The sequence below is a fragment of the Prinia subflava genome, chromosome 2, assembly GCF_021018805.1.
Source record: "Prinia subflava isolate CZ2003 ecotype Zambia chromosome 2, Cam_Psub_1.2, whole genome shotgun sequence".
Taxonomy (NCBI): Eukaryota; Metazoa; Chordata; class Aves; order Passeriformes; family Cisticolidae; genus Prinia; species Prinia subflava.
Window position 1 is genome coordinate 101923360 of NC_086248.1, and position 26538 is coordinate 101949897.

Below are 26538 nucleotides of genomic sequence, written 5' to 3' on the forward strand. Positions count from 1 at the left end.
AGTTCTAAACCTTTTCCTTTAGGGGTGGGGGTTTATCATTGAAATTCAGATTTTTGCTATTAAAATCCATCAGATGACAAATGAATCAAGGTAACGAGACAAGACTGTCACTTTGTGGGAAATCAGTGTCATGGTGTTTTAGAAGCAAATTCCACTTTACAGTTACATTACAAGAATGAATCTATCTAGGCCTCTCATTTAAGTGTTGATTTTGAGATATGCACCATCAAACACCAGCTATGCAGCTCGTGCAGAATATGAACATGAGCACACATCTTATATTTGGAAGAGATGGTGCTAGTCTTCCCAAGGCTCTTGGATGGAGGCTTACTATTTTTTGTAGCTTACCAGTCACGTCCAAAGTTTTCAGTAGAAATAAATGGTCAATGTTTAATGTGGTAACACAAGTCAGTATTTGTAATAAATTACATGGAATAATTTGTGTTATAGTGTATATAAAATATGATGTAAGGTGTGTCCTGAAAAATAAATAAATAAATTAAACAAGTGGGTCAGGCTTGAAACAAATGAATTTTAGGATGAGCAACAGCCACTGCCGAGAATCCAGGGTGGACAATACCCTTGCTGGAAACATGAGAAACACCAACATTAACAAACGAAAAGAAGATGGGCCGAGAACACATTGGCCCTCCTGGGCCATGGAACTGTGAAATGCCCAGCAATTAAGAATTATATGGATCTAGCAGCAGTATTGGGAAAATGCCTCTCCATTCACAATTTCATCTCCCCATTCCGAGAAACTGAATTACTGTTCATTTTTCCCTCGGAAGCACCATTCAGCAGACCAAACAGCAGAAAGAGACTCATATGAATATGAAGGAAAAGACAGAGGACAAAGAACTATGGAGAAATACTCTGCCACCAGCAAAATAAACTGTATATAAGGAGACCCCTAAAAGGACTGAATTTGTGAACAGGGGGAACTACGGTGCACTAGAGGCCTTAGTTAAGGTTCACCCAGTGCCGATCCCGGGACTGGACACTGAACTTCTGATTGCTGGCTTGTTCAAAATTTTTGTTTTGTTAATTCTTTAATTAATAAAAATATTTTATTAATTTGGAATTGGCTGAACATTTATAAGAGCACTGTTATCTTGTCCCATAATTACAGCAAGATGCTGAATCCCTCTAGGAAACACCTGTCCTGCAGAAACCTGCAGTTCTTGTAAGAACTCTCCCAGGAAAGCCATTATGATTCCCTAAAACAGTGTTCTGGTGAGGAACACTGGTGAGGAACAGTGTTTTCTAAAGCTCATTCTAGGAAGCATCCTGTGTGCAGAAGAGCAATCATGTGGGCTTGAAGACCCGAGAAAATTTTTCCTCACCAGCCTCTTTGCCAGGTTTCCAGCTCCTAGTTGTCACCTGTTGTAAATGCCAATACAATATTCCAATTAAAATAATTTGGTTTTTTAACAAAAGATTGAATTACAGAATTTCAATAAACCCACCGACAGCGGAGATACTTGACAGTCTTTTTCCCAGGAAAATGCCAAGGGTGAACCTTGAGACACAGAACCTGGCAGTCTGCTGTCTCCCCCCAGGTTCACAAATTTGCCCGGTTCGGGGCTTGGTTTTTATACACTTTATTCTGCCCTTGGCAATATTTCCTCATTTTCCCCTTTGTGTCCAAGCTAGCTATTCAAATTCATGGGTGTCTCCAGCTCAGCTGAAAAGAGTCCCCTCTCTCCGGTAAGGTGTTAATTTCTGTTTTTGGCAGATTTCCTGGCTGATTAATGGTCAAGATATGGATGATGATGCTTGATGCTCGGTGAGGGTGTTGGCTGGTGGTGTTGATGGCCCTGCTGCCTTATCTTGATGGGTCTCCTCCCAATGATTGAGGAGCCTTCTGGTTTTCCCCTAAACCTTTTGTCTATTTCTGAATGTGAGCTTCTGGGGTGGTGCCTGCCTTTTCATAATTTGGTTTAACAAAATGTTACAACGTATCCTGAAACTTATACTTTCATACAACACACACATATATACAGGTTTTTATAGTTTTCAATTTATCATTAACCATAAGAACATGAATTAATCATTTCACATTTTTCACATCGCCACACTGCAAAGCCTGTATCTCAAAGATACACATGCACACAAAACACAGAACATCACAAACAAAGAACAGGGCCTTTACTGGCTCCCACACAATCAACCAGCAGCCCAACCACTCACGTGAACAAAATCAGCAGCCCCACTTAATTGCAGTCTGCCTCGGTGGCACTGAGTTCCTTCTTCCTCTGCTACAGAATCAAGCACAAATATCCTTTAGAAGTCCAGAAAAGAGGGGCAGGTGTTCTTTTGATTTATTGTTGTTGCTGTACTTGCTTTGCTTGTTTTGTTTTTCCAAGACAAGTAGTCAGTAGGAGATGTCCTTTGTCACAGGGTGTGGTTTTTCCAAGTCACATTTGAAGTGAACACATTAGAGGTCGGTGTCTGCTGTCTACCCACTTGGAAACCTGAAACCAGGCTCATCAGATGGGCTGCAAAAAAAACCACAAAAGCTGTGCTGATAATTAGCCATGGGGAATCATATCATGGGGGTCTAACAGCATGGGTCAGGAATGACAGCAGCACCAAGCATGAGACGTCCCATTCCCTGCAGGGAAAGTGCAGCAAGGGAATCTGGGTCTCCCTGCTCTGACACAGACAAAATACCTGGAGCTTCCTGTTAAAGAAGCTTTGCTTTAGCAGCTTTTGGGAAAGACCCTGCTCATTTGTCGGCTGTGAACTACAGTAATCAGCTCAAAGATAATAAAACATACAGAATGACTGGAGGGAAGTTCTTTCTTGTGCAACACCAACTGATTGATTTAGTGTAAACACTGAGAAATATAGCTACCCTTCTGCAGTGAGATTTTAGACGCATACTTTGAATTAATCTCTTTGGAGAATGAACAGAATTATTTTAAAAACAGACCCAAACACCATGACAAGAGTTCAGTATCATTGCAGGAAAACCTCAAAGAAACTTTTTCCCTGGCAAGACTCCCTGAGTATCCTCTGCTCAGGACAGAAAGCATGTAAACATGTCATCAAAGTAGGTGTGTACCTTAGGATTAAACTCCAGGTGGAGTCCTCCTGATCCTGTAAATTGCCTCATATAAGAAGGCTGTCCCTGTCCAGAGCATATTGCAGGATCAGGACCTTTTTGCATAGCAAGATGAACTATTGCAGGGAGTAGACCCACAGAAGTGGTGACTATCTGTGTCACAGTCTGAGGACCCAGAAACCGAATATCCTCTCTGTTCCAGCAAATAGATCTCAATGTCAGGAGTCCAAAGCCCAGCCCAATCCCATGCACCTTCTTAACTCTAAATGATGCTGGTTATTTTCCTAGCAAACATTCACAGACTTCACACTTCCTTCACAAGGGGCTTTGCACCACAGATGAGTTTAAATCAGCCTGCCATGGCCAATGAGTCACATTAAACACTGCTGTCCCCCCTGGATTTCCCAGCTGTCAACCTACTGGCTAAAGTGGGAGCCTCTTTGGGCCAGATGCTGATGTTGTTATTAACAGTCATTTCCTCACCCCACAGCTTGCTACAGGCACAATGTGATCCCCCTTTCTGCTTCTGCATTTTGCCATGGCATCCAAATCGCTTGCAGACTCAGAATTGAAACCTTGGTGCAGGAAAGCCCCCAGAAATCCAGGTAAAACCCCACACGGGCTCATGCAAGCAAAGCACCATCCTTCTGTCAGGTAAATAGAACAGGATTGATCCGCTGTGTAAAACAGCATGTCCTCATGCTGGATCTGGCCGTGTCTCACTTCCCGGCTCTGTGTCGGCATGCCCTCTGTCGTCAGAAGCTGCGAGTTTGTCACCTGCCTACGCAGAGCTGCCGAGCTGCTAATGGCAGCAATTCCTGCTTTCCTGATGCTGCTGTTCTGCAGCCGCTTGCAGCCCAATGCTTTGGCGAAGTAGTGCTCCTTTCCTGGCTGCCTAAACAGAGCAGCACCTGCTGATGAACCCTTAAATTTGATACGTGGAGAGCAGTGACCCAGAGCTGCTTGCTGAGCTGAAGATCTGCATCCATCTCCCCCACAGGCTACTCTGCAGTGTCTCTATGCTCAGCTCTAGTCTGGAAAACTCCTGTCCATCCTCTTCCATGGTCCTCTGAGGTGTGGTCTGCATGCAGCCCAGCACATGTTTTACCTCAGGAATGTTTAAATTAATACCTCACCAGCCTGGCTTCGAAATTCAAAATGAAAGCTAGGAGGTGCTTAAGACATGAGTAAGGATGCTGTTTTCCTCTTCCATGCTCTTTCCAGAGAGAAAAAGGCAGGCACCTTTCAAGAACAAGCCACAGGGAAGGTATGTCTGAGGAGGAACCTCCACTCTCCCTTCTATTGGGCCACTCAGGGCAAGACTTTACAAATAAGTATCAGAAAAGGTCTGCGTTTAGCATTTTAGCACCAAGAACATCCCAGGGACTGTGGCCCCATTCCATTCCAGGAAATAAGTGTCTTTTCAGACCTACTGTACTAATGAGATAGAGTTGTCTGAGAACCATCATTACACCCATTTTCTCAGCCAGTGGAAACAGCACTTTTACCTTGTTATAAAGCTAATTTATGGCCCAAGCGAGCTGGAAGAGAATTCAAATTCTTCTCCCCTAGATTAAGCACTCTTCTTGAAAAGCTGGGTTCACTGTTTGTGGGCAGCATAGGACTTAGATAGGACATCATCATATTTCACACTTTTTAGCTTCCTGAACCCTGCAGGGATCTTTCTTGTCTGCAGGAGACACCATACACAGAATATGGTGCATGGACAGACAAGCACAGTCCCACAGTAGTGCTGTCCCCATGGTTTGGCACAGGAAAAGTGGCAGTCCCAGGCAGCCCAACATGTGGGAATTGCAAGATCCTGTATGTCCCTCCATGGGAAACCCTGCAGGGGAACAGAGGGATGGGGGCTGCGGGTACATGATTTACAAATAAACATCTCTCTGAATTTCAGTGACCTCAACATGTACCTAACCACTGGAATTTTAATGGGCATTGTGTAATCAGTGAGTAAAAATAACTTTAGGTCTATTACCATTAAAATGGGAAGGGATTTTACTGTCTGGTAATTAAAATCTTATCCCTTTTGGTAACACATGGAATCAAGGAATTTTTGCTTAGGGTGTAGAATCAAATTGCAGAAGCAGTAACTGTGTTTTATCTCTTGGTAATGCACAATAAAAGATTCAGACCTAACTTTATAAAAGGCAGTAGTAATCACAGCCAGCACAGGCTCTTATCGAACATTTCAAATATGCTAATATTCATGGACTTTTTTTGTGTATCTCATTTTTTTTCTGAGATGTTTTATTAATTTTAATGATCTGATGGTAAAATGGAGATGAAAATGTAGACAAAAATTACCCAGAGTTTCTCTTGAAGTTCGCTGAATGTGACTACCAAAAAGATCTGTGTGTACCTTGTGCATATGGGTCAGAGTGAGTTTTGGGTGTTCATTATTTCCAGTGCAGATAGGTCAAAATATGAAAAAAAAAAAATGCAAAAGGGAAGGTAAAATTACAACAACAGCATTCCCAGAGCTATGCTCATTTTGAATCAGGAAACCACACCGGTAATATCCCATTCCAAAGGCCCCAACACTATGCAACAACTCCCGCAACACCCACTGCTTGTCAACAAGGCTGAAACAGCCCTTGCACTTAGCCTTCCAGGATCCATGTGTTATTCCATCTGTGCTTCTCAAGGCATGGAGTGTGCTTCTCAAGGCATGGAGTGCTGCCATTTAGTTCTGAGACCATCAGCATAACAACAACATGAAACTTATGGAGCAGGTCTGGAGGAGGCCAAGAATTTCAGACAACTGGAACAGCTCCCCTGTGAAGACAGGCTGAAAGAGCTGGTGTTGTTCAGCCTGGAGAAGAGAAGGCTCCAGAAAGATCTTCTAGCAGCCTTCCATTACTGAAATGGGGCCTGCAAGAGATCTGAAGGACTTTTGACAAGGGGCATGTAGTGACAGGACCAGGAGGGATAGCTTTAAATGGGAAGAAAGTAGGTTTAGACAAAATGTTGTGAAGGAATACTTTACAGTGAGGATGGTGAGACAGTGGCACAGGTTGCCCAGAGCAGCTGGGATGACCCATCCCTGGAAGTGTCAAGGCCAGGCTGGATGGGGCTTTAAGCAACCTGGACAAGTGGAATGTGTCCCTACCCATGCCAGAGGGGTTAGAACTTGTTAATCTTTAATTTAATTAATCTTCTGACCCAAAGCATTCTATGATTCTATGATAACGACAGTTCTTTGCAATCATCTAATTTAAACCTTCTAAAATGCATTTTTACTTTTATTAAGCAAAGCTTTGCACACTTATGGAAAGAGTCCAGAGTTTGCATTCATGAAACTAAGTTATTGCTACCAATAAAAGTAAATAGGTGGCAGTTACTGAGGAATTACATTTAGAGCAAAAACGACTGAAATTATTACCCCTCTGAATATGTGCAGCGTAATATGCAGCAAAACAGAAGTTTGAGGAGAAGGAGTGGGCAAAGAAACTTCTCTTTCTCTTTAATGATGAAGCCAAAAGGCAGCCACACTCACAATATCTGAAATCTGAAGCTGTATGTGAAGAGGACCTCTAGGTACAGCACTCATGTGCAGACAACAGCAAGTGGTTCAGTGAGGGCTATAATACAAAAAGAGCAGAAAAAATGCTGTATTAAAGAGGAACACCAGGCTAGGAAAAATACTGTTAGAGAGATGCCTTCTGTTAAATTTTATCCTCTACAACCAAAAGGCTTTAGTCAAAATACACTGATGCTTTTTTCAGTGATGCACCCAAGCTCTGGCTACCAAGCCTTGTTGCAGGTCAGAGCCCTTTGCTTTGCCTGCAGAGTGTAATTCATGTGGAACACACTTGAAAAGTGGACAACGTTATGAAGCCCAAAAGTACTTCCAAGGATATATATGTGCCTCCACTTCAGAAGGCAAAAATCAAGCTCCTGGTGTAAAAGCATGACTGCAACTTTTATCAGTTTTTCTGCCTGTGCTTGTAATGGAAATGGCACTGTGTTGTAATGGGAATGTGAGGCAAACAGAGGATGATCCCACACTACAGCCCAGACCATTCCCAGATTAACAATGACAGCTTCCAAAATATAGTCTTTTAATACAATATTGCTAGAATAGAAACTTTTTTTTAAAGAGCATCTAAAAGCTGGTAATTTTAAATTATAGTTCCCACAAGTCACCTCTGACTGTACTCTCAGAAAACCACATCTAACTACAGTGGAAATATGAGGCAAATTTTTCTCTAAAATGCTATTAGTTTCCTGGTTAGGAAGTGGCAGTGCAATAGCTTACAAAAGATGTTCTGAAACAGCTTCCAGATGATGTCCTTGAAAAATGAAGAATGTCCAAAACCAAAATTTGCACAGATTGTTGTACATATGCCGACTGTTTCAAAAGTCAAGACCGTTCCTCCCACCCAACTCACCCAGGGATGCAGCTCTGGGGGATACTGGTGTGCAGGGCTCTGGTTTATTTGTGAAATGCCCAGTGCTCAGCTTCCTCACTTCCTTAGTCCTGTTCATCCTCTCTCTTCCATACATATTCAATTAGAGATGGACTCTGTCCTAGAAGCATCACTGAGGAGATGCAGAACTTGCCACTCACAGACTGATTTCTTGGTCCCCTTGTATCTAATGTCCCTGTATGAAGTTCCAGAGTTCTTTTACCATTGAACTGGCTGTTAAAGACATCTCCCTTTAACTTAAAGGCTCACATTGATGGAGAACTCAGTCCTTTCATGATCAGGCTCTGATTACTATCTCTCGTGAAAATCTACATTGTATTTCTACATTGATTCTTGCTGACTTCAATTTCTAGTCCCTGGGTATTACATCCTTTCCTATTAAGAAACGCTCTAACACCTCTTCTCCCAGGGCAGTCATTTCAACAGGTTCTTTGTGGCATACTAAATAGGTTGGCCACCTTATTTAGGTACCACAGTAAAGCTGGTCCCAGCCCTGACCCTACTCCTCCTGCTCTGTAGTTCTTTAATTTCAGGATAATTGGCTCCTATTTATCCAAGACTAAAGCAAAAAGGGACATCACCAATGTTGCAATAGGAACAGAGTGGGATGGCCAGGAAGTCCCCCACCAGCCTTCTTGTGAAGATACCATGCTTTTCAGGGGTTTTTTGTTGTTCATTTTTTGTTTGTTTGTTTGTTTTGGTTTGGGTTTTTTTTGGACTGGGTTCTGGGTTCTTTTAAGAGGGAGAGAGATTCAGGTGTTCTGTGAACACAGGTCTATTTAGCTGATACAGGGGCAAGTTTCTGATTTCCATGAGGCCAACCCAAGAATGCTGCTGTAGGTGATTGTGTACTCCAGAACAATCCTCAGGGAAGAACTACACCCCTCACCTTGCCACAGATAGGATGTGAAGAGTACATTTGGGTTCATCACTATTACTCTTCTGATCACAAAGCCACTGATGTCCTGGGACAGTTTTCTGATGTGAATGAAGCCAAAGCCTTGAAGAAAGGCATCCTTCAGGAACTGTGGATCTCTGGAACTGGAAAGGTAGAACAGCTTCTTCTTATACCTAATGGAAAGCCTATATTTGGCTCAGGCTGCCTAAACACCAGCTCAACCTACTCTCCCCAAAAGTGCCTCAAGACATCTCTATTTGTTCCTGAACTCAACAGCTTGAGGCTCTGTTCACAGGACTCCCTATCACGCTGTATTGATATGGGGTGTGGGGTCAGGGTCTGCAGCAGCAGGATCAGGATGTTCTTACAGGCATGGATCAGCTTGCTAAGAACACTGTGCCTCCTTGTTATAACCTGCAATGATACAGCAGGCTCCAGATTTCTTCCCCTGTGGGCTTATCTGCATTTACTTTATCACATTCAACCTCCCTGACTTTCCAAAAACTGTCAGAATCACCTTTTTACTGAGCTATGCTCCAATTTTTCCTCCAGTAGTGACATCTCTCTGCCCCATGGAACCAACCTCTGACTTCTCTAAATCAGCATGTTCCCCCATTCTTACTCACAGTTTCATTCAGACTTTCTCAAAGTTATCTTGCAGTTGGGGTTTGTGCAGTCTGATCCTCTATGTGGAAAACTCCCTGAATGCAAAATCATTCCTGCTCCTCCTGCAGCAGCACAGCTCACACCCTGCTCGCTGGAAGGACCAAAACACTTCCAAAGAGAATGAGCTGGAGAAATTCCCTGACACTGACCTCATATGGGAAGAAAGAGCAGGAAGGAGGCATGGGAAATATTCATCCTTCATGCTCAGAGCCCTGGTGCAGGCATTCTTCCAGACACAGCTGGTCCTGGCTTGGTTTCCCAAGTGACTGTGGAGAAAGGCCTTTCCTCCTCTTTTTTCCGATGGTCAGACCATATGAACAGTACTTGTCTGTCAGAGCACGGATTGCCTGATTCCAGGGCTGGGCTGATTCCAGTGCCCCAGTCAGTTCCCTTTTTCCAGGGAAAGTCCAGGTTGATAATTCTTCCTAACTGGAGCCAGTGGTTGCCCAGTCTCTGTCTTCCCCTGTGCCCCTTTTTCCTCCCTTGGCCATTGCTGGTGGCAGTGACCTGCAGCCTTCCCTGATTCAATAGGGCAGGCTCCCTTTCCGTCTTCCCAACCAGAATGGAAGAAGGCTTGGCTCCACTCATTCTGGATGAGCTGAGCCAGAGATAGGTATCACTGCCATCCCCAGGACACATTTACTCCAGCCCCTGATACAGTTCCCACAGACATTTATAGATGGCCTGGATACCACCTGGGGGAAGTATGCCTAATCGAATGTCAGTATAACCAGCAGTTGTTGATGTGTCCATCCTTTTTGCAACTGCTAATAACAGACCCCAGGCCTTTGGACAGATCTCTGTGGGACAAGACTGCCACACAAGGCCTCACCAGTTTGACAGCTGGCTACTTACTTCCAAAACCTCCTCATTAATAGATGATGTTAATGCACAACAAAACAAAAGAAACCCAAATCAAAGAAAAAGATGGGTTTTTTCATACATATATGCAAGAGCCTTCCATTCAGAACTTATAAGCGACTTCAGTTGCTTATCCCATTTAAACTGATCTACAGATGACAGACAATGAAAAATAATCAAATAGGAGCTGACTTATGAGTCAGAGACCCTGTAAATCAAGAGAAAGCCCTCTTTTTACTGACTGGCATGCTTGCAGGTTTCCAGAGTTTAGCAGTGTGGTCCTAGGGCTGAGGTTGGGCAGACACATCAAGCTATTGGAAGTGATTTACCATTTGACACTAATTCCATCTAAAGGAAGTGATAGAGTGGAAACTGCATTTATGTCAACAGGATTTCTTCAGCTCAGCTCCAAGGGCTTTTCTGAAAGATACAGTTCCCATTCCATACCTGGGAGGCCAGGGAAGGAAAATTAACTCCTTTGCTTCTGCATGAATCCCAAAAATGCTTAATCTTCTGTGCCTATCTCTGCCTGCTCCAAGGTCCTGTCCACAGTCTTTTGGCCACTTTTATCAATCTGAAGAGGAATGCACAGGACACACAATGCCCTGGAATCTCAGTCCAGTTCAGAGCAGAGGTGTAGCTTACAGGCTCTGAGTTCATTTCAGCTTCTCCTTTTTCTTGATAAGCCAGTGGTTTACAAAGAAATGTGTATTCCCACAGGAAGGAAAAAGGTGTTCCCAGCTCTTCAGTGCTACAGCTGCTTCCCCAAGCTTCCATGCAAATGTCTTGGTTATTTGGCTTTCTGGGTGATGCCTTCATACAAATAAGCAGCCCTTGACAAGAGAGTGTGTATCCCAAGTTATTTGGGAAGTGTCCCAAGGCTGCCATTCCCCTCTCCCCTGGCTCATTATTGTGCTCACATGATGATGCTGGGCTGCCCAGCAAGAAGGAGGAGAAAAGCAACCTCCTTGAGTGTCCAGGGAATTTTTCTTACACCTCAGAGTTAATTTTAAATTCTCCCAGCTCTTTCCATCTCACAAAGAAAATCTTCAGGGCCTCAGTTTACCTCATTGCATTATTCATCCTGGTGATGAGTCTTCCCCAGCAGCTTGTGACAAGGCAATTCTATTCTGTGGGGGAAAGCCCTTTCTGACTAAGAGGACTGCTCACTGATCTCTGCTCAAACTCTAGGTCTGACATCCCATTGTCTCAGAGAGATCAGCAGCCTGAAGAAACAGAAATAAATGGGAAGACCTGATCACTGCAGCTGCTTGGGAGGTTAGAGAGGGTCAGCTTCAATGAAGTCTGCTCCCCTTCTGCATGTCTGCTCCCACTGCCAGAGATAACTCCTTACTTTTCAGCTTTCACCCTCAGGCACAGCCCAGAAAAGCCAATTTGAAAGACTGCAGGGCAACACCACTGACACACAGCTTCCCACTCCATTGGTCCTATACAGAAGAAACATCTTTGTGTAAGAACTCTGCTCATGGGCCTAGGGGGAAGTGATGGAGCTTGGCTGCACCTAGGGCACATACTGCAAAATGAGGTACTACTAAATATGCTGGAAAACCAAGACAGGCCTGGAGGGAGATCAAAGTTAACACACAGCTTGACCCTTTTCCATACCCTGCACACAGCATGTGTTAGAACAGCTCCCCTGATGCATTGCAGCAGCCCTGTTTAATCCAAAGCACTCTCACTTGATCTGGCTGTATATTACTCGTGGAAAACAGAAAAAAAAATTAATGTAAGGTACCTGAAAGAGCTAATTTCACAGCAATATATTTTGATATTGCAATAAAACATCTTCTACAGAAAATTTCCAAGCAATGTCTCTAGCATGGCTAAATACATTCTGCCAGTCTACGACAGCCAGCTGCACTTGCTCATTCCAAGAGAAGTGAAGAAATCTCACAGGACCTTAAGACAAGGTAAAAAGGTATCCCATTGTTCCCTGATCTCCACTGCTCAGCTCACACAGTGCTCTGAAGCAAAGAGGCTTAGTGGCATTTCTGGATCCTTTTATAAAACTTAAGCACAGATAGTCCATCTTGTTAATTACCTGGTTTTCTTCATAGGCACTGACAAAGCAGAGGCTGTTCATAACTGCCCTCTCGGGTGGAGCAGTTTTTGCGAAGTCCCTTTTGTCTGCAGACAAGGGCTTTGAAGCTTTCACTTTGTGCCTGTCATCAAAAACTTCTTCAGCCTTTCAGCAGGACTAGAAGGACAGGGATTCCAGTTGCTGAGAAACAGCCCTTGTTGCAGTCAGGGAAAAATCATTAAGTCCTGATTGATTCTTCACTTTTTTCACTACAGAACCACATTTTTCAGCTATGGATTTCAGCAGGTAACAATTATGTGGCTGTTCAGCCTCTGCCCAAACTACAGGGAGAAGCAGAGTGGCTGCAAATGGAGGTGGGATTTCATTTGCTGCCCTTAGCCTGGGCACCACTTATGCCTAAAGTAATGACGGTAAGCACATAGTTCTGCTTCATTTAAATTTTATTTAGGACCTGATTTTCTGCTCTCTACAGGACACCATTCTCCAACACCCTCCTCATAGTCCAGGGAGCATTTTGGTCATGCTGGTGTTGCCACCTGTGTATGAAAGCACATCTCAGCCCTCCTTTGGATCGGTTGTTCCTCATGGATGTGAAGAACCAGGGAAGAACTGGCAGTGCTTGTGAAAGGGAACACAGCACAGCAGAAGCAGACTGGGGCTGTCAGATCCAAGTCTCACTAGCACTGAATAGCTGGGTACCTGCCAGGCAGAGGAGCTCCACTGAGCTATGGAAGGGATTTTCAAACACAGCTAGAGAGCACAGATTTTTATCCCCTCACACTGAGAGACCTGCAGCATGCACTACATTGCAGACATAGGCCTGCATTGTTGTGCCAGTGCCTCACTTTGTCTTGCACTTGATTTTTTTGTGGCTTGTGTTAGGACTGACCCTGAATACCAAAACCCAGCATTCATCTAATTCTTGAGAGCTGCCATCCTGAGGCAGCCTCTCACTTCTACCCCTACTATGGCCACCTGGATGGCTTTTTAGTAGTTCTAACACTCTGCAGCTTCCATAAGGGTCACTTTCCAATGTGACAAGACCTATTTAACCAGGTTGGTTTCCAAAGAGGACCTTAGCCAGCTGACTGAGTCAATGCTTCCAAGCATCTGGGCTCTTCAGTTGGAGAGGGAAGGGATGGGAGGTTTGTTCATGTCAAAGTTAAAAAAATAGCCACAAGGTAAAACATGGAGAGGTCTTTGCATATATCACAGCACCCTGCAGTGCAATCCATAAGCCATCTCTCACAGCAGCTGACAGTGCTGTTGGCAGATAAACTAAATAATGACACTGTTGTTTCTCCTACCCCTGCCTCAGCCAAGTTATTTCTTGTTCACGTCTCTCTAGAAAGTGTATGGTAATCTCAAGCCTCCCAGAAAGCTCTCATATTGGATGGAAATTCAGAGGTTATTGCAGATAGGAAAACAAAAAAAGCAGCAACTACATGAGCCTCAATCCCCTTGAAAATTCACAGTTATCCCCTTGAAAATTCACAGCTCCTTATGCAGTGGAGGCACAGGGGAGTGTGGGTGAGCTGGAAGAAAAGGTAAGTAGACAAATTCTCTGGTTGGAGGTCAACCCACCGATTTCTCCCATGCATCCTCTTGTTACTGAGTACATGGACACATCTTCCCAAATGTGGCCACCACCGCTGACTGAATACTCCTCCCCCTTGTACCTCACCAAACTTGTTCAGCTACACCTCTGCTCAGAAGGGTACCAAGTATCCTGCGGCTTGTCTGGGTGGTTTTGCATTAACAAAAGCTGGGCTGATGATGGGCTTGCTGTAGAAAGGTAGAGGGCCAGCTGAGTCCTCAACTGAATTCTTTATTCTGGTTCTTCTTTGAACTATCCTTTCTCTGGACCTCAAAATATTTTACCCTTGCAAAGTGCAGATCTCCAGTGTGGAGTATCTTGCTCAGACCCTTCATTAAAGCAACACCAACTAAATTAGCTGCCCTAGAAATCTGACGAAAGCCTGAAAAATGTTAAAAAGATTTAAAGGGGAAAAAACCCCACAACTATTGACAGTGGTAAGTGCATCCTAGTTAAAGCCTTGGAGTGCACAATTCAAACACACTCCAGTCATCCCCCAACTCCCTGCAAAAGTTAATGAAATTAGTTTTTCTTACAGTCCTCCACTGATCCACAAAGTACAAAAAGGGAGTCAGAACTGAAAATTAAACATTGTGGGTGCAAGGGTAGATGCTGATTGCATTTAAAGGAGTATAATTGCAACAGGATCCTTTGCAGATCCTGCTGGCATTGTTCCAGGAAGCATGGTAGTAACTGCTGGGTTCTGCTGCAGGGACAAATGTCTGGCCCTAAATAACTGAAACAAAAATTGGTGATCAAGAAGTCCATCTCATGTTTCAAATGAAATTCAAATATTAGGTACAGTGGCTTTTCTGCTTCTTCAGTCCAAAGGAGGATATAATTACATCCTTGATTTATGACTAATAGAAATTTGGTTGGGCTTTTTTTATTTTAATCTAAAGAATCCCCAGATTTGCACTATTGCCAAACCCTCTTGTAACTCCAGCCAACAGTGAGAGAGAGAATGTAACAACCCAGCAAATTCCCTTGCAGAAAACAGAGCAGACTTGGTATCCCAAGGCTTGCAATAAACATCCCCTACTCACACCAAAAAAACCCAAAAAACAAACACGAGGGTTCTTCATGTGTGCAAGTCTTTCAAGATCTATGTAATCCATCTTAATGCAGAAAGCTGACAAGTTTGATTCGGTCTGAGCTAGGGCTAGCTATTTGCTTAAAGCAAACACTCTGTTTACCCTGGGATAATCTGTGAGTCTTTCTGTGCCCACTTAAGCTCATACTCTCCCCGTTCAGGATGCCTACTCACACACTGGGAAATTCAGTGAGTGAAGTCTACTCCACAAAGTGCCCCACATGCCCTGGGCTGGCATAGAGGAGATCTACACACGCTTTCCAGGGAAAGGGGATGAAATTTCTCTCAGTGACTCTCAGGAATCTTCAATGATAACAGTATCTGACTCATTTTCTGGGGTTGGATGTCAGACAAAACATCACACTGCTCCACTTCTGCAGATGCATTTGGTGCACAGGGCAGTATCCCAGGAAGTGACACCTGCTTGGAATGAAACCTTGCAAAAGGACAAGTGTCATAGTCTCCAGCCACTGGTTTATTTCACAGCACAAAATTTCCCAAGGAAAAATAACAGGTATATGTACATTGTGGCCTTAGAGAAATTTGATTCTGTTTGGCTCTTACTGGGGGGGCGGGGGGGGGGGGTGGGATGGTGCTGGCATTTTTGGTGTCATGTTCTTTGTATTTTTTTACATAATATCACTTATCGCTAATTGTACTGCTCATTAAGATTAAGAGCGTGAGCACTCTCGTACTTCCTAGGAGTAAAGAACTACAGAAACCTCCTCAACAAAACCAAAAAGGGGCACTAGAAAAAGGAAAAGATTATATGGAAGAAGTGTAAATTATCAATTTTTATAGAAATAAGGGGCAAGGGAAGAAGACAGGAAAAACTGTGCCACCTGAAGACACATGCTGCTTTTTTTAAATTGCTGTCTGGTTTTATTATGGAATCATAGAATGGTTTGGGATGAAAGGGACTTTAAAGGTCACCCAGTTCCAACTCCCCTGCCAAGGGTAGGGACACATTCTACCAGGTTGCTCAAAGCCCCATCCAACCTGGTCTTGAACACTTCCAGGGATGGTGCATTCACAATGGCCCTGGGCAATGTGTGTCAATCCTCACCAGCCTCACAGTAAAGAATTTCTTCCAATCTAATCTAATCTAATCTAATCTAATCTAATCTAATCTAATCTAATCTAATCTAATCTAATCTAATCTAATCTAATCTAATCTCTAATCTGCCTTCTGTCAGTTTAAAGCCATTTCCTATGGATCTGTCACTATATCGAAAATCCCTCTCCCAGCTCTCTTTTAGACCCACTTTAAGTACTTGAAGGCTGCTATAGAGTACTCTAAACATTTTGCCAGAGTACACTGATTTTCTAAAGATGTTAGTAAAAGGGGTTTTAGTTATTTTGACCCCTTGAGAATATCCTTTAGTATTTCTCCCATGCCTCTATCTTGGAGGGAATGAAAACCCATAAGCCCTTTTAAGTGTCTCATCAAGTAGTTTTGGTGCCTTACAGGATCCCAACCACCTCTTTCTTGCACGTTAGAGGACCTGACTATAGGCTTAGAAAGATATTCACCAGGACCTGGCAGTGAGGTAGCAAATGTAGAGAACAACTCTTCAAGAGAAAGGGAGGAGCTCAAGACGTCTGATGTAGTCCCTACCTGTGTCATAGTCATGGGTCAAGCTACCATGAGAGCTCAAAAAAAAAAACAAAAGGAGGGAGAGTAATTAAAATCCCCTCAATATAGTCCTTCTCATTCTGTGTCAATGTTTCCATAATCTTAGGAGTCTGATTCAGCAGCCTATACAGGAAGGACTGATGGTTAGTGTGACACACCATGCTTGCCCCATTCTTTCTGTGTGGGACATTTCAAAAGAGATTTGTGCCCTGCATTAGGACTTTATCTGAGGCCATAAGATGCTTCTGCTCAAAAAGGGGCCTTGCTGGGGCAAGTGAAAGACAGCCATCATCTTCCTGCCCACGTGAAACAAATGGACACACACACAGAGTAAGGTCCACCCCTCTCAGCCCTTCAGTGAGACAGCACTTCATCTCCCAGGCTCCTGAATCTGTCAGCTAGTTACTTCAGCTGCACCACCAAGTCTAGCAACTAAACCCTTTCCCTGGTCTTTCAAGCTTCTCAGCATGGGCCAGCATTGCCTAGAAAGGATCTTCTGGAAACAAAGAACTTATGTTGGAGAATCCAACCACAGAGTTAAAAAGCTCTGCAAGCCACAGAGAGACAAAATACCCCTCTCTCCCATTTCTCTTTTTTCTGGATATCACCTAGAAAAAACTCATCTTCTCTAATGCAGCCTTTTCCAGTTGTCATTCCACCTTTTTTAAATATAGGGTGCAATGTTCTCCTCTACCACCAAACCCAAAATGTTTTCCCTACTCGTTTTGTTCCACAGAGTGCCCTTGGGGAGGTACCCTTAAAACTTCCCCATCTCCCTCACCTGAATCCCACATCTCCACATCAGGGGAAGCAAGACACTGGACCCATGATCTCTGACAGGTGTCCACACACAGATGCACATATGCAAGGCAAGAGCCACATCCCCAGGGCTCATTGCCTGTTTCTAAGGTATGAAGTTTCCCCATGATCCTTAAAGCACATGACTGTAACTCTCCTCACCTCCACACCCCCTTCCAGTGTTGTATCACATGTATCTGTCCACACTTCTGCCCAATCCTTAAGGATCACAAGGCAAAAGTCCCTGTCTCATGCAAGACTGGTGCTGCTATCAACAAGCCACAGCTTTTGGCTGGGCTTCGAGGTATGTGGTCATCAACAGGAGACAAAGTCTGCATCAGAGCTGTGATGATTCAGGGAGTTTTAGGGTGTTTTTTTTCTTCCCCACCAGCCAATAAGAACACGCACAGAGGCACTTCTCTGGCAGGAAGCAGGGCAGTTACTCCTCTGGCTGTCAGGCTCCTCTTCTGACGTGGTGATGGCAGTGAACTTCACCTGCAGCTTCACTGCACTTTGCTGTTTGGCACTCTGGAGCTTCACTGGGACTTCAGGTGGTAAGAATGGAAAATAATTGCTGTTTTCCTTGTGTTTTAGGTTCTGTGAGCACTGCTATGTAATGCTCTGGTAAACAATAGCCTTTCTCCGACTGCTGCCCATACTACCTCAGCACTGCAGGGTTCAGGCTGCAGGTGAAAACCCAACTAGTCAAATGACTTTCTCTTTGTGTAGTGAACCATCCAGGGCATCATTTAGGGTTTAAAAGTCAATTTATGTTTTTAACTCACTTGTCAGTGTTTAAGCTCTGCATGACCTTGATTATTAAATCTAAAGACTGCAGGTGACAGTCTGACTGCTAAGTACAGATGTACTTCGTACACTTGGGTGCCGATTAGCTGACTTTCAGTGAAGCATTTACCTGTTTCATTTCTTTCTTTGCTGAGCAAGGGAACTCTCTTGATTGCAGCTGGCTTTAAATCTTTAGAATGGGAGCTGCATACAGAGTGTTTTTCTCTGAAGGTTTTGGTTCAGCATTACTGAATATATTTCAGTATTACTTTGGTTCGCATACACAGAAAGAGCTCAGGGATGTGTTTGGTTAGCCAGTAGCTTTTTGTTTCTGCTGTGGTTTCCTTTGGTGGCTGCAGAGGCATGCAGGAACTCTGCCGCATCTTAAACGTAAAGATAAAGCCCTAGCCTTGCTAGGGGGAGGAAGTTTTTAAACAAGGGAGTAATGGGAAGGAGGTTTTTGAAGCATGTGGTGGGAAAAAAACCCAACCTGTTATAATCTGCTTATTTGTTTCACTGCAGCCTGGGACAGAGCATCCACAGGATTGCTCTCCCATACTGCAGGAACAAGGTCCCCAAAGCAATCCTCAAGGAGGAAAGCACAAGAGAGAGCCTCAATACAACACCCAGTGCATATCTGCAGGAACAGCCCTTGTTTGCTTAATAAGTTGGTTGCCTGTTAATTTTGAGCAAGAAAAGGGTCTAACCCTACTATTCCCCAACAGAAGGAGCAGGAGGAGGGCTGGCTTTTCCATCTCTCTCTTCACATTTCCAAATTCAGGAGCAAGGATGGGCTCTGAATATGAATGCTCAGGTCCTAAGCATCTCTCACTAGAGCAGCAAGAGTTGTCTGCTCATATCATGAGATCGCACACTCGTGGCCTCTGAGTCTTGTATGTGCCTGGCCAAGTTATGCTGTGCCTCTACTCCTGCACACACCTGGATGTTTTAGGAATGCTGGTATAGCTAGAGCCCTGCACTGCTCTTTGACCCTCTGAGCCAAGTCTGCCATATGTCTGGAATGGAGTCATCACCTTACACAAGTTCAAATTTTTAGATAATGGCACTCAAGCCAAGCCAGGGATGAAACAGTCAGAAAAGGCTGACGAGAGAAAATCAGAATTACTGGTACCTCACACCAGAGAGTCTCTGTGGTTTGGAAATATAGTACTGCACACTATTCCAAACAGTAAAAGTGATTTCAGACCAGTGTGTGTGCCATGCAGTGACCACCTTGAATAGGAATAAAAGCACACAAAGAAAACCAAATTCTAGCCTTAAGGAATCTGAGTTCCCAGAGGAAAATGGTGGGATAAAGATGTCCCAACAAGGGCTCAGTAGAATTTATACCCACTTTACTCTGCTATGAGTCATTTTCAACACCAAGTTGCAACAGGTGAAAGAGCTAAAATGCCCAGTACCCCTTGGTGAAAGCTGGGAAAAATTTAACCTATAACCTATCCCCTGCTTACAACACATGTATATTGAGTCTACCTGTCTGCAACACCTGTCCAGCTTGCTCATCCTCCAGGTGATGCAATTCAGAGGCCTGGCCATGTGTGACATTGCTGGATCTCCCAGGCACTGGAGTCAGGAACAAGGGTTTTCTTGGACTCTGACTCTTGGTTTGAATAATACACATAATAGTTATCTTCTCATCCACACAGTGTGATTTCAGCCAGTCTCATACACCCTATGCCTTTAAAATATGTCACCATGACTCAAGAGGTGTTGAGGGTTCTCAAAAGCCACAAAAGGATGTTTTGTTAAGATTGAAAACGGCTGTGGTTATCACTCCCTTCTACAAAGAACAGTATCTGATGTCAACACCCCCATCACTGCCACACCTGACTTTCCAACAGGCATGAGTGCAGCTATTCAAGCAAAGTGCTAGGGAGTAGCAAAAAGAGCAAGGCAGCAACCTGCTGTCATCCTGGCAGAATGTCCCAGTTGCTAAGTGAGCTCAGGAAAAAGCTGGTCCCTCTAGCTGTTGGGTTGGTATTGATGGCACAGGAAAAAACATGGCATTTCTGAGGAAGAGGACAGCTGGCCTTGTGGGCAAACCAAGCCTTGCTCTGCCTCGAGCTTCATTTCTCCCTGCAGACAGGTCCTGCATGGCCCTCCTGAATCACCAGTGGATGCCAGTGCCTTAAACCCCTGTAAAAAGGTTTACCCATGAGCTGAGCAGTGGGTAAGATGTGCTTGCCTGAGAAATACCTTCAGTCCAAGGCTGAATGGTCACAAGCTTCTGTGACTCTTGAATCACACCCTTGCTGCAGTGGGGAAAAAAACATCCCACAGAGAATAGTCTTGGGACCTACAAGTAGATTCTGGGCTGTTGGAAGAAAAAACACAACATTTTCCCAGTGCTGGCTGCACACCCAGTGCCAACAGAGGTCAGAGACATGGGACAGGAAAGCTCATCACCTCCACACCGAACACAAAGCCATCTGCAGAACACCTGCTCCTCTCCAACACATGGCCTGGGTCTCTCAGCTGCTGCCTGTAACAATATATGGGTATCAGCCAAGGAGAGAGATGGATTTGGACATCCTTGGGTTGAGGAGAGATGTGCAATTGAGTCTCTTTCTTGCAGGTCTAGGCATAAATCCCTGAGCACTGTTACAAGTGGATGCAGCAATTAACACCTGTGAGAAGGATGTGACAGTATAAGTAGGATGTGCATAAACAACGAGATAAATTTTTGTCACCTTCCATGCTGATGATGGCATGTAATTCTGGTTTTTTGGGTTTTTGTTTTTTTGGAGTTTTTTGTTTTGTTTTGTTGTTTTGTTTTTGTGGGATTTGTTTGTTTGTTTTTAATAGACTCTGGATCATCAAGCTGTCCCTGTCTTCTACTTAGGTTTCTCAGTGCAAACTGGTTAAAGTACACAGTTTATGCTCTGTGCAGCTGGCTGTGTGTGAGAGATTTATCTGTGAAAAAAGCTAGAGGTGATAAAAAGCTTGACTTTCACAGCAGATTTCGTACAACCTCTGTGTCTACTTTTGTGTGCACAAACACACACAGGCTCACCGCCTGCACACACACAGGGTCACCTCCTGGATTGGCAGGCCTTGGCATTAGCAGTGGCTGGATGACACCTTCTCTAGGGTTGGGGATTTTTTCCTCTTCCTTGATTTCAGAAGTGGGAAAATGGGGAGGAAGGGAAATGTAAAAGGAGATTAAATAATGACATCAACTGTAAGCTTCGAGCTTCTTTTAAATGATTGAAAAATAAATGGTGCATAGGGAAAGAGCTACATAAGCAAGTAAAAATATACAGTAAGTGGTTCTATGAAATGCTCTAATATGAAAGATCATGGGTTAACTCCCCCACACTCTCCAATTTCCATTTCCTACTCACATTGCTTCTCCACTCCATGACCCTGGTAATCATAGAATTGTTTGGGTTGGAAGGGACCTTAAAGGCCATCTACTTTCAACTTCCCTGCCACAGACAAGGACATCTTCCAATAGACGAGGTTGCTCAAATCCCCATCTAGCCTGGACTTGAAAACTTCCAGGTATTAAACATGTACCAGTATCTTATCACTCTTTCAGTGAAGAATTTATTCTTAACATCTAAAGCCTTCTAACATAAAAACTCAAGACACCATCAAAAGTTTAAGGGTGGAGTGTGGGGAAAAACTTATATCTGTAAGATAAGATATACAAATTAAAAGCAGCAGGACTCTTGAGTCAGTGTTTGATGTTATCAAAACTATGCTGTACTCTGAGCAACATGACCTATCTTTATAAGCAGATTCAAAGTTGGTCCTTCTATAAACCAGGAGTTATACCAGAGACATTTAAATAATATTTGTGATATTCTGGCTTCTTCTAAGTTATTTTGAGCTCTGCTTTCACTTCTGGCAGCATCTCTTTATGTCACTTCATTTCCTAGGATTGTTTCACCTTTTCAAATATATAAATGAAAATTACTTTGTAAGGAATGCAAGCAGAGACCTTCTGAAGTACAAATGCATTGGACAAGTAAAAGGGTTTAACATTGGTTCAGAGGGCTGAAGCTCCCACCCTTTCCTGCCCCTGATGTGTTTTACCCTGATGTGTTGTTTCAGTTAAAAATGTACCACCACCCCACTCAACCATAAGACCTGGCTCCCCTGTCCCAGTGAATACCAACAACCCAGGGGTCCGCAAGGCTGCTCGCTTTGGGGTCTACAGATACAACAACAGCTCCAATGACCTCTTTCTGTTTAAGGAATCACTGATTAAGAAAGCCATGGTACAGGTAAGAGCAGCAGACTCCTGATGGTCTTCCACACCATCTTCTAATTGACCCTTCTATGGTACATCCAAGACACAACATCCCTATTTTCCTCAGGTCTGCTAAAGCTGGCCCCTATAGCACTGCTACACAGGCAGGCTCTGTGTAGGTGACACACAGTCCTCAGGTGTAGCACTTAATTCCTAGCCAAGTTTTGGCATCTCTTCCCCCTGCCCTAACTTTAAAGGAGGAAACTGCTTTCTCTAGATTGTCAGAGGGCTGAAGTACATGCTTCATGTGGAAATCAAACGCACCATGTGTAAGAAGAGGGATCACTCCAGCCTGGACAGCTGTCACTTTCAAAGGGAAGAAAACCTGCAACAGGTATGTGTTCAATTCATTTGGGGTGCCCAGGAACTGCAGGGGATTCTTGGCCGTCTCTAGCTATACAATCACTTTTAGACCAGCTCTGCCATGTCTTCATAGGTGTACAAGCCTCTCCTCTGCAGAGCCAGCTGGGTTGAAGCCAGGTTAGCACCTTTCATGCATGCAGGTCCAGCTCCTGTCTGCAAGGAGTTGAACCAGACACATCCACCTGGCCCATATTCCTGGGTGACTGAGGAGAGTGTGCCAAAATAGAGTAAGTGCTAAATAGATTTCCTGTGTGGGAGACACTTTACGCAGGCTTTCCCACTAGACAGGATTACTTAACAAAAAGTGTTTTTCCTAAGAAAAGCAGGCAGACAAAAGGATGCTGTTTTCTCCTACCCCACCACAGCCTGCAATGCTGAGATCAATCAGCAAACATTGGAACTTTTTCCCCTCTTCCCCTTTTATTCACAGATGCTGAGATGCTATTTTGAGGTCTGGATAACACCTTGGACACACAAAGTACATATCCCTGTTGCCCACTGTCAGCAAGACCTTTCCCCATGAGAGCCTGACTTACATAGGATCTCCCACCATGAGTTTTTCCTTGTCTGGACTGCTGAGCTGGGGAACAGCTGTACAGAACTGCCACAGAGCTTTTCTCTCAATGCACATGATTATTTTTTCCTTGAGAAAGACACTCAAAAGACAAGACCTACCTTGACTTAATGTCTTGCCATCCAGTTGTGTATCTATTTTTCCAAAATTAAACTGCACACAAACATGTGTTGTCATTCATTCACCACCCATCCTTTGGATGAATTTCCAAGTACTCCCAGGAAGTTCTGTTGCGCTTGTTTTGTGATGAACCTTCACAGAGCCACGATGGAAACAAGTCTAAACCACAGCACATGTGAATACAACATCAAGGAAAGCTTTACAACAGTGGGATGGTTTGCCAGGTATACACACACACAAGTTTCAAGATTTTCCACTGCCAGGGAAATGGTCAGACACATCTGTCAGGAAAGCAAGAGGGAGAACTGTTCTTTTTTTTTAAGACAGAGGTATGGATAAGGATGTCTTGAAACACAGACATTACAGCACAGACAGCACAGAAATTACACAGTCTAATGAGTGCTTCCACTTTAATCAAAAGCTAAGCTACACTGTGAAAGGGCATCGCTGCAAATGCCAAGGCAAATAAATCTAATCATATTCCCAAAGTATAATTCTGAGCCTAAACAGCATAGTTCCATTCAGGTTAATATACAACATTTAATCTCTGGCAGACTACAGCTTATATTCAGGTTCAGTACTGTCATGGTCTTCTCTATGTGGGTGTCTACCATTCCTTCAAATCTTCACTCTTCATCCATGGGCTAATTATTGCTTACAGTGGACAAAGGTCCCTTTTGGAAAGATTTGGGTAGCTGCTCCCCTAAAACAGCCATAAAATCTGAGCCCATGATCAGTCATATGCATATCAGCACTTCAAAATGGGCAGGGCCCTGATCTAAGCCATAAAGAACACCTTTTTTCCCCACAAATACTCCTTCTTATTTTCTGAGAGTTGTTGCCTTTCTGCAGCAATATCGTAACTCCTATTAGCTGTAACACCCCCACTTTCAGCCCTTAGAACAACCGTTCGGTCAAGAAAGGCCAGTGAAGGGCTCTAAGCCAAGGTCTGGGGATCTTAAAACAGATGATATTATAAGTACAGCTGAGTATCTGTTCCAAATAATCCCAAAACTGGGCAAGTCTTAAGTTCTGATTTGGAAACACCACTTGTGATGAACAGGTGGCCCAGCAGCAGCTCACATTCAGCATCCAGTGACGGAGAGGCAGCTGTGCTGCATCTTATATTTGGGAACAGCAGTGTCTTGACTGGGACGGAAAAAAAAAAAAGAAAAAAAAAAAAAAACCGGCCACAAGAGGATGCTACATTCAGTCATCACACAAGCCACCACCAACAGCCTGGTGCCAAAGACAAGGAGAAAGAAAGTCAGCTATAGTGGCTTGGGCTGTCCACAAAGCAGGAAAGCCAAGTCACAGCTAAGTTTGTAGGACAGCAAGAGAAGACAGGAAGAGCTCCTCTTTGCATTTCAGAGGGGTTAGGAATGGTCTCAATCCCTCTTTTCCTTCAGCTGCATGCACCACACAATGCCAAGGGCTTCCAACCAAGCTATCAGCTCCAGGCCAGAACAGGCTGGGCAGATCCATGTTCCTTCCTTCAACCAGCAGGCTAACCTGGTGTTCAGGAAGAGATGTCATTTGCCTCTCACATGTCACCAAGAGGGCAAGCAGACAGTATGCTGTCACTTCAGGTTTGTGCAGAGATGCATGCAGGCAGTGAGCATGTCACAGCACAGTGTCCCCTGTGAGACTCTCCAAGACCCTGACACCCAGTGCTTCATCTCAGTCACCTCACCAAGCCAATTCTCCACTTGTCAGAGCAACAAAAGTTAAAGCCAGGTGAACTTGGCACCATGCAGGCTGACAAACCAAACAGGTCTTTGCTCTTCTCCAAAGGAAAATGCAGCATGACTGTTCAGACCTCTCTATCCAAACAGACAAGCACTTGCTGAGAAAGATCAGCCTTATGCTCAAAGCTGCATCCAAGTGTTCACTGTGACACATAATTCCAGTGTGCTTTACAATAAGATAGACACACTGGAACTGTAGTATCAGTCATCCCCTCAGCTATGGTAACAGAGCTTTCATCAGCACCAAAGAAAGGAGCAGAGCTCAAGGAGTTCATACCCTTGCAGACTTTGCTGGGTCTCTGACATCTATTTCAGGCTACAATGGCAATTCAAAAATATTTTTAGTAAAGATTTAGGGCATGGGGTGAGAAGGAAAACTTGTTTCTGCCAGCCCTGTATGTTAAAGAAGAAAAGGAACAATCAGCACAGTGACATTAAGAGCTTGTGGGACAACCACAACCTGAGTTTTACCAGAGCTTCAAAGTGGCCAGTGATCCTCATATAGAGATCTGCACTTGCTCAAAAGCTCTGCCCTGCAAATATTTCCTCTCATACTCCCACTTTTTAAATTGCACAGGAAACAAACTGCCTGCCACCAAAATATAAAGCATTGCTGACTGACAGACTTTCCACTTAGAATTCTCTTGACATCAGCAGCTCTACATGAAGGACCTGGAAGTTCTGCCTGTATCAGGCACACCCAGTTTCACAAGCTGACTGACTTTCAGATCCCACTGACAGCTGGGAGAGTCACAACTACATGGAACCAACACAAGGTTTATGTGGCAGCAGACAGATAAGGCGACACAACAGCTGCTGACTGGGAGGAAAAAGCCTTGCACACACAGCTAACTACAACAACCTACTGCTAAATTCTTCAGTCCCTACTTCAAACAAATTAGCAAATATCAGCTGCCCCCTGTGCTTATTCTTCTGCAGCACTGTTTTTAAGCAGGCTAGATGAGAAGGCCCAAGTGTCAGCATCATCAGATCCCTGTTGTGATCACTGAGCAGACAGACCCAGAAGCTTAAGAGGTCATTATCTCACCTGCAAAGTTTTTACTGGGAGACAAATTTAAAGGAATCAGATTTATGCCAAGGCTTTGCAATCACTTTCATCAGCTGTTCACACTGAGAAACCAACACTTGCATAAAAGTGTCAGGGGCACACAAGTTATGTTCCAGCAGCTCTAATACAGAAGTTTGCTCCAGACAAGAAACAGAGCAGTTAACTGTGGAGTAACATCTTAAATACTTTCAGCAAAATCTTCTTGATACTTGTGCCCTGCAGAGACATCTATTCCACCAAGGCAAAACAAAACACTTTTTTTTTAATGCACAGCTGTGGTGTACTCCAGCTCAGTTCCTTTCCTTGGATAGTTTTACTGCAGGGCTTTACATTAAATCAAAAATTTCTCTGAGCCTTTCAGGAGACAGGGCAACATTCTCTCATATGTCATAGTCTGTCCCAAAATAAACTTGAGTAAGACACAGAAGTAGTCTCAGGCTTCTCTGGGAGTTATGCAGAGAGGACTT

The 26538-nt window shown here is 43.9% G+C and overlaps 1 protein-coding gene across 1 annotated transcript; it reads left to right on the top strand.

The window, feature by feature from the left end:
* The first annotated feature begins 621 nt into the window (after window positions 1-621).
* Window positions 622-23496, top strand: CST7 (cystatin F). The gene is made up of 4 exons (XM_063391256.1): window positions 622-17686; window positions 21999-22171; window positions 22415-22531; window positions 22991-23496. The coding sequence occupies exons 1-4, from the start codon at window positions 17611-17613 to the stop codon at window positions 23081-23083; spliced, it is 459 nt and encodes a 152-aa protein (XP_063247326.1). The 5' UTR covers window positions 622-17610; the 3' UTR covers window positions 23084-23496.
* Window positions 23497-26538: the final 3042 nt, after the last annotated feature.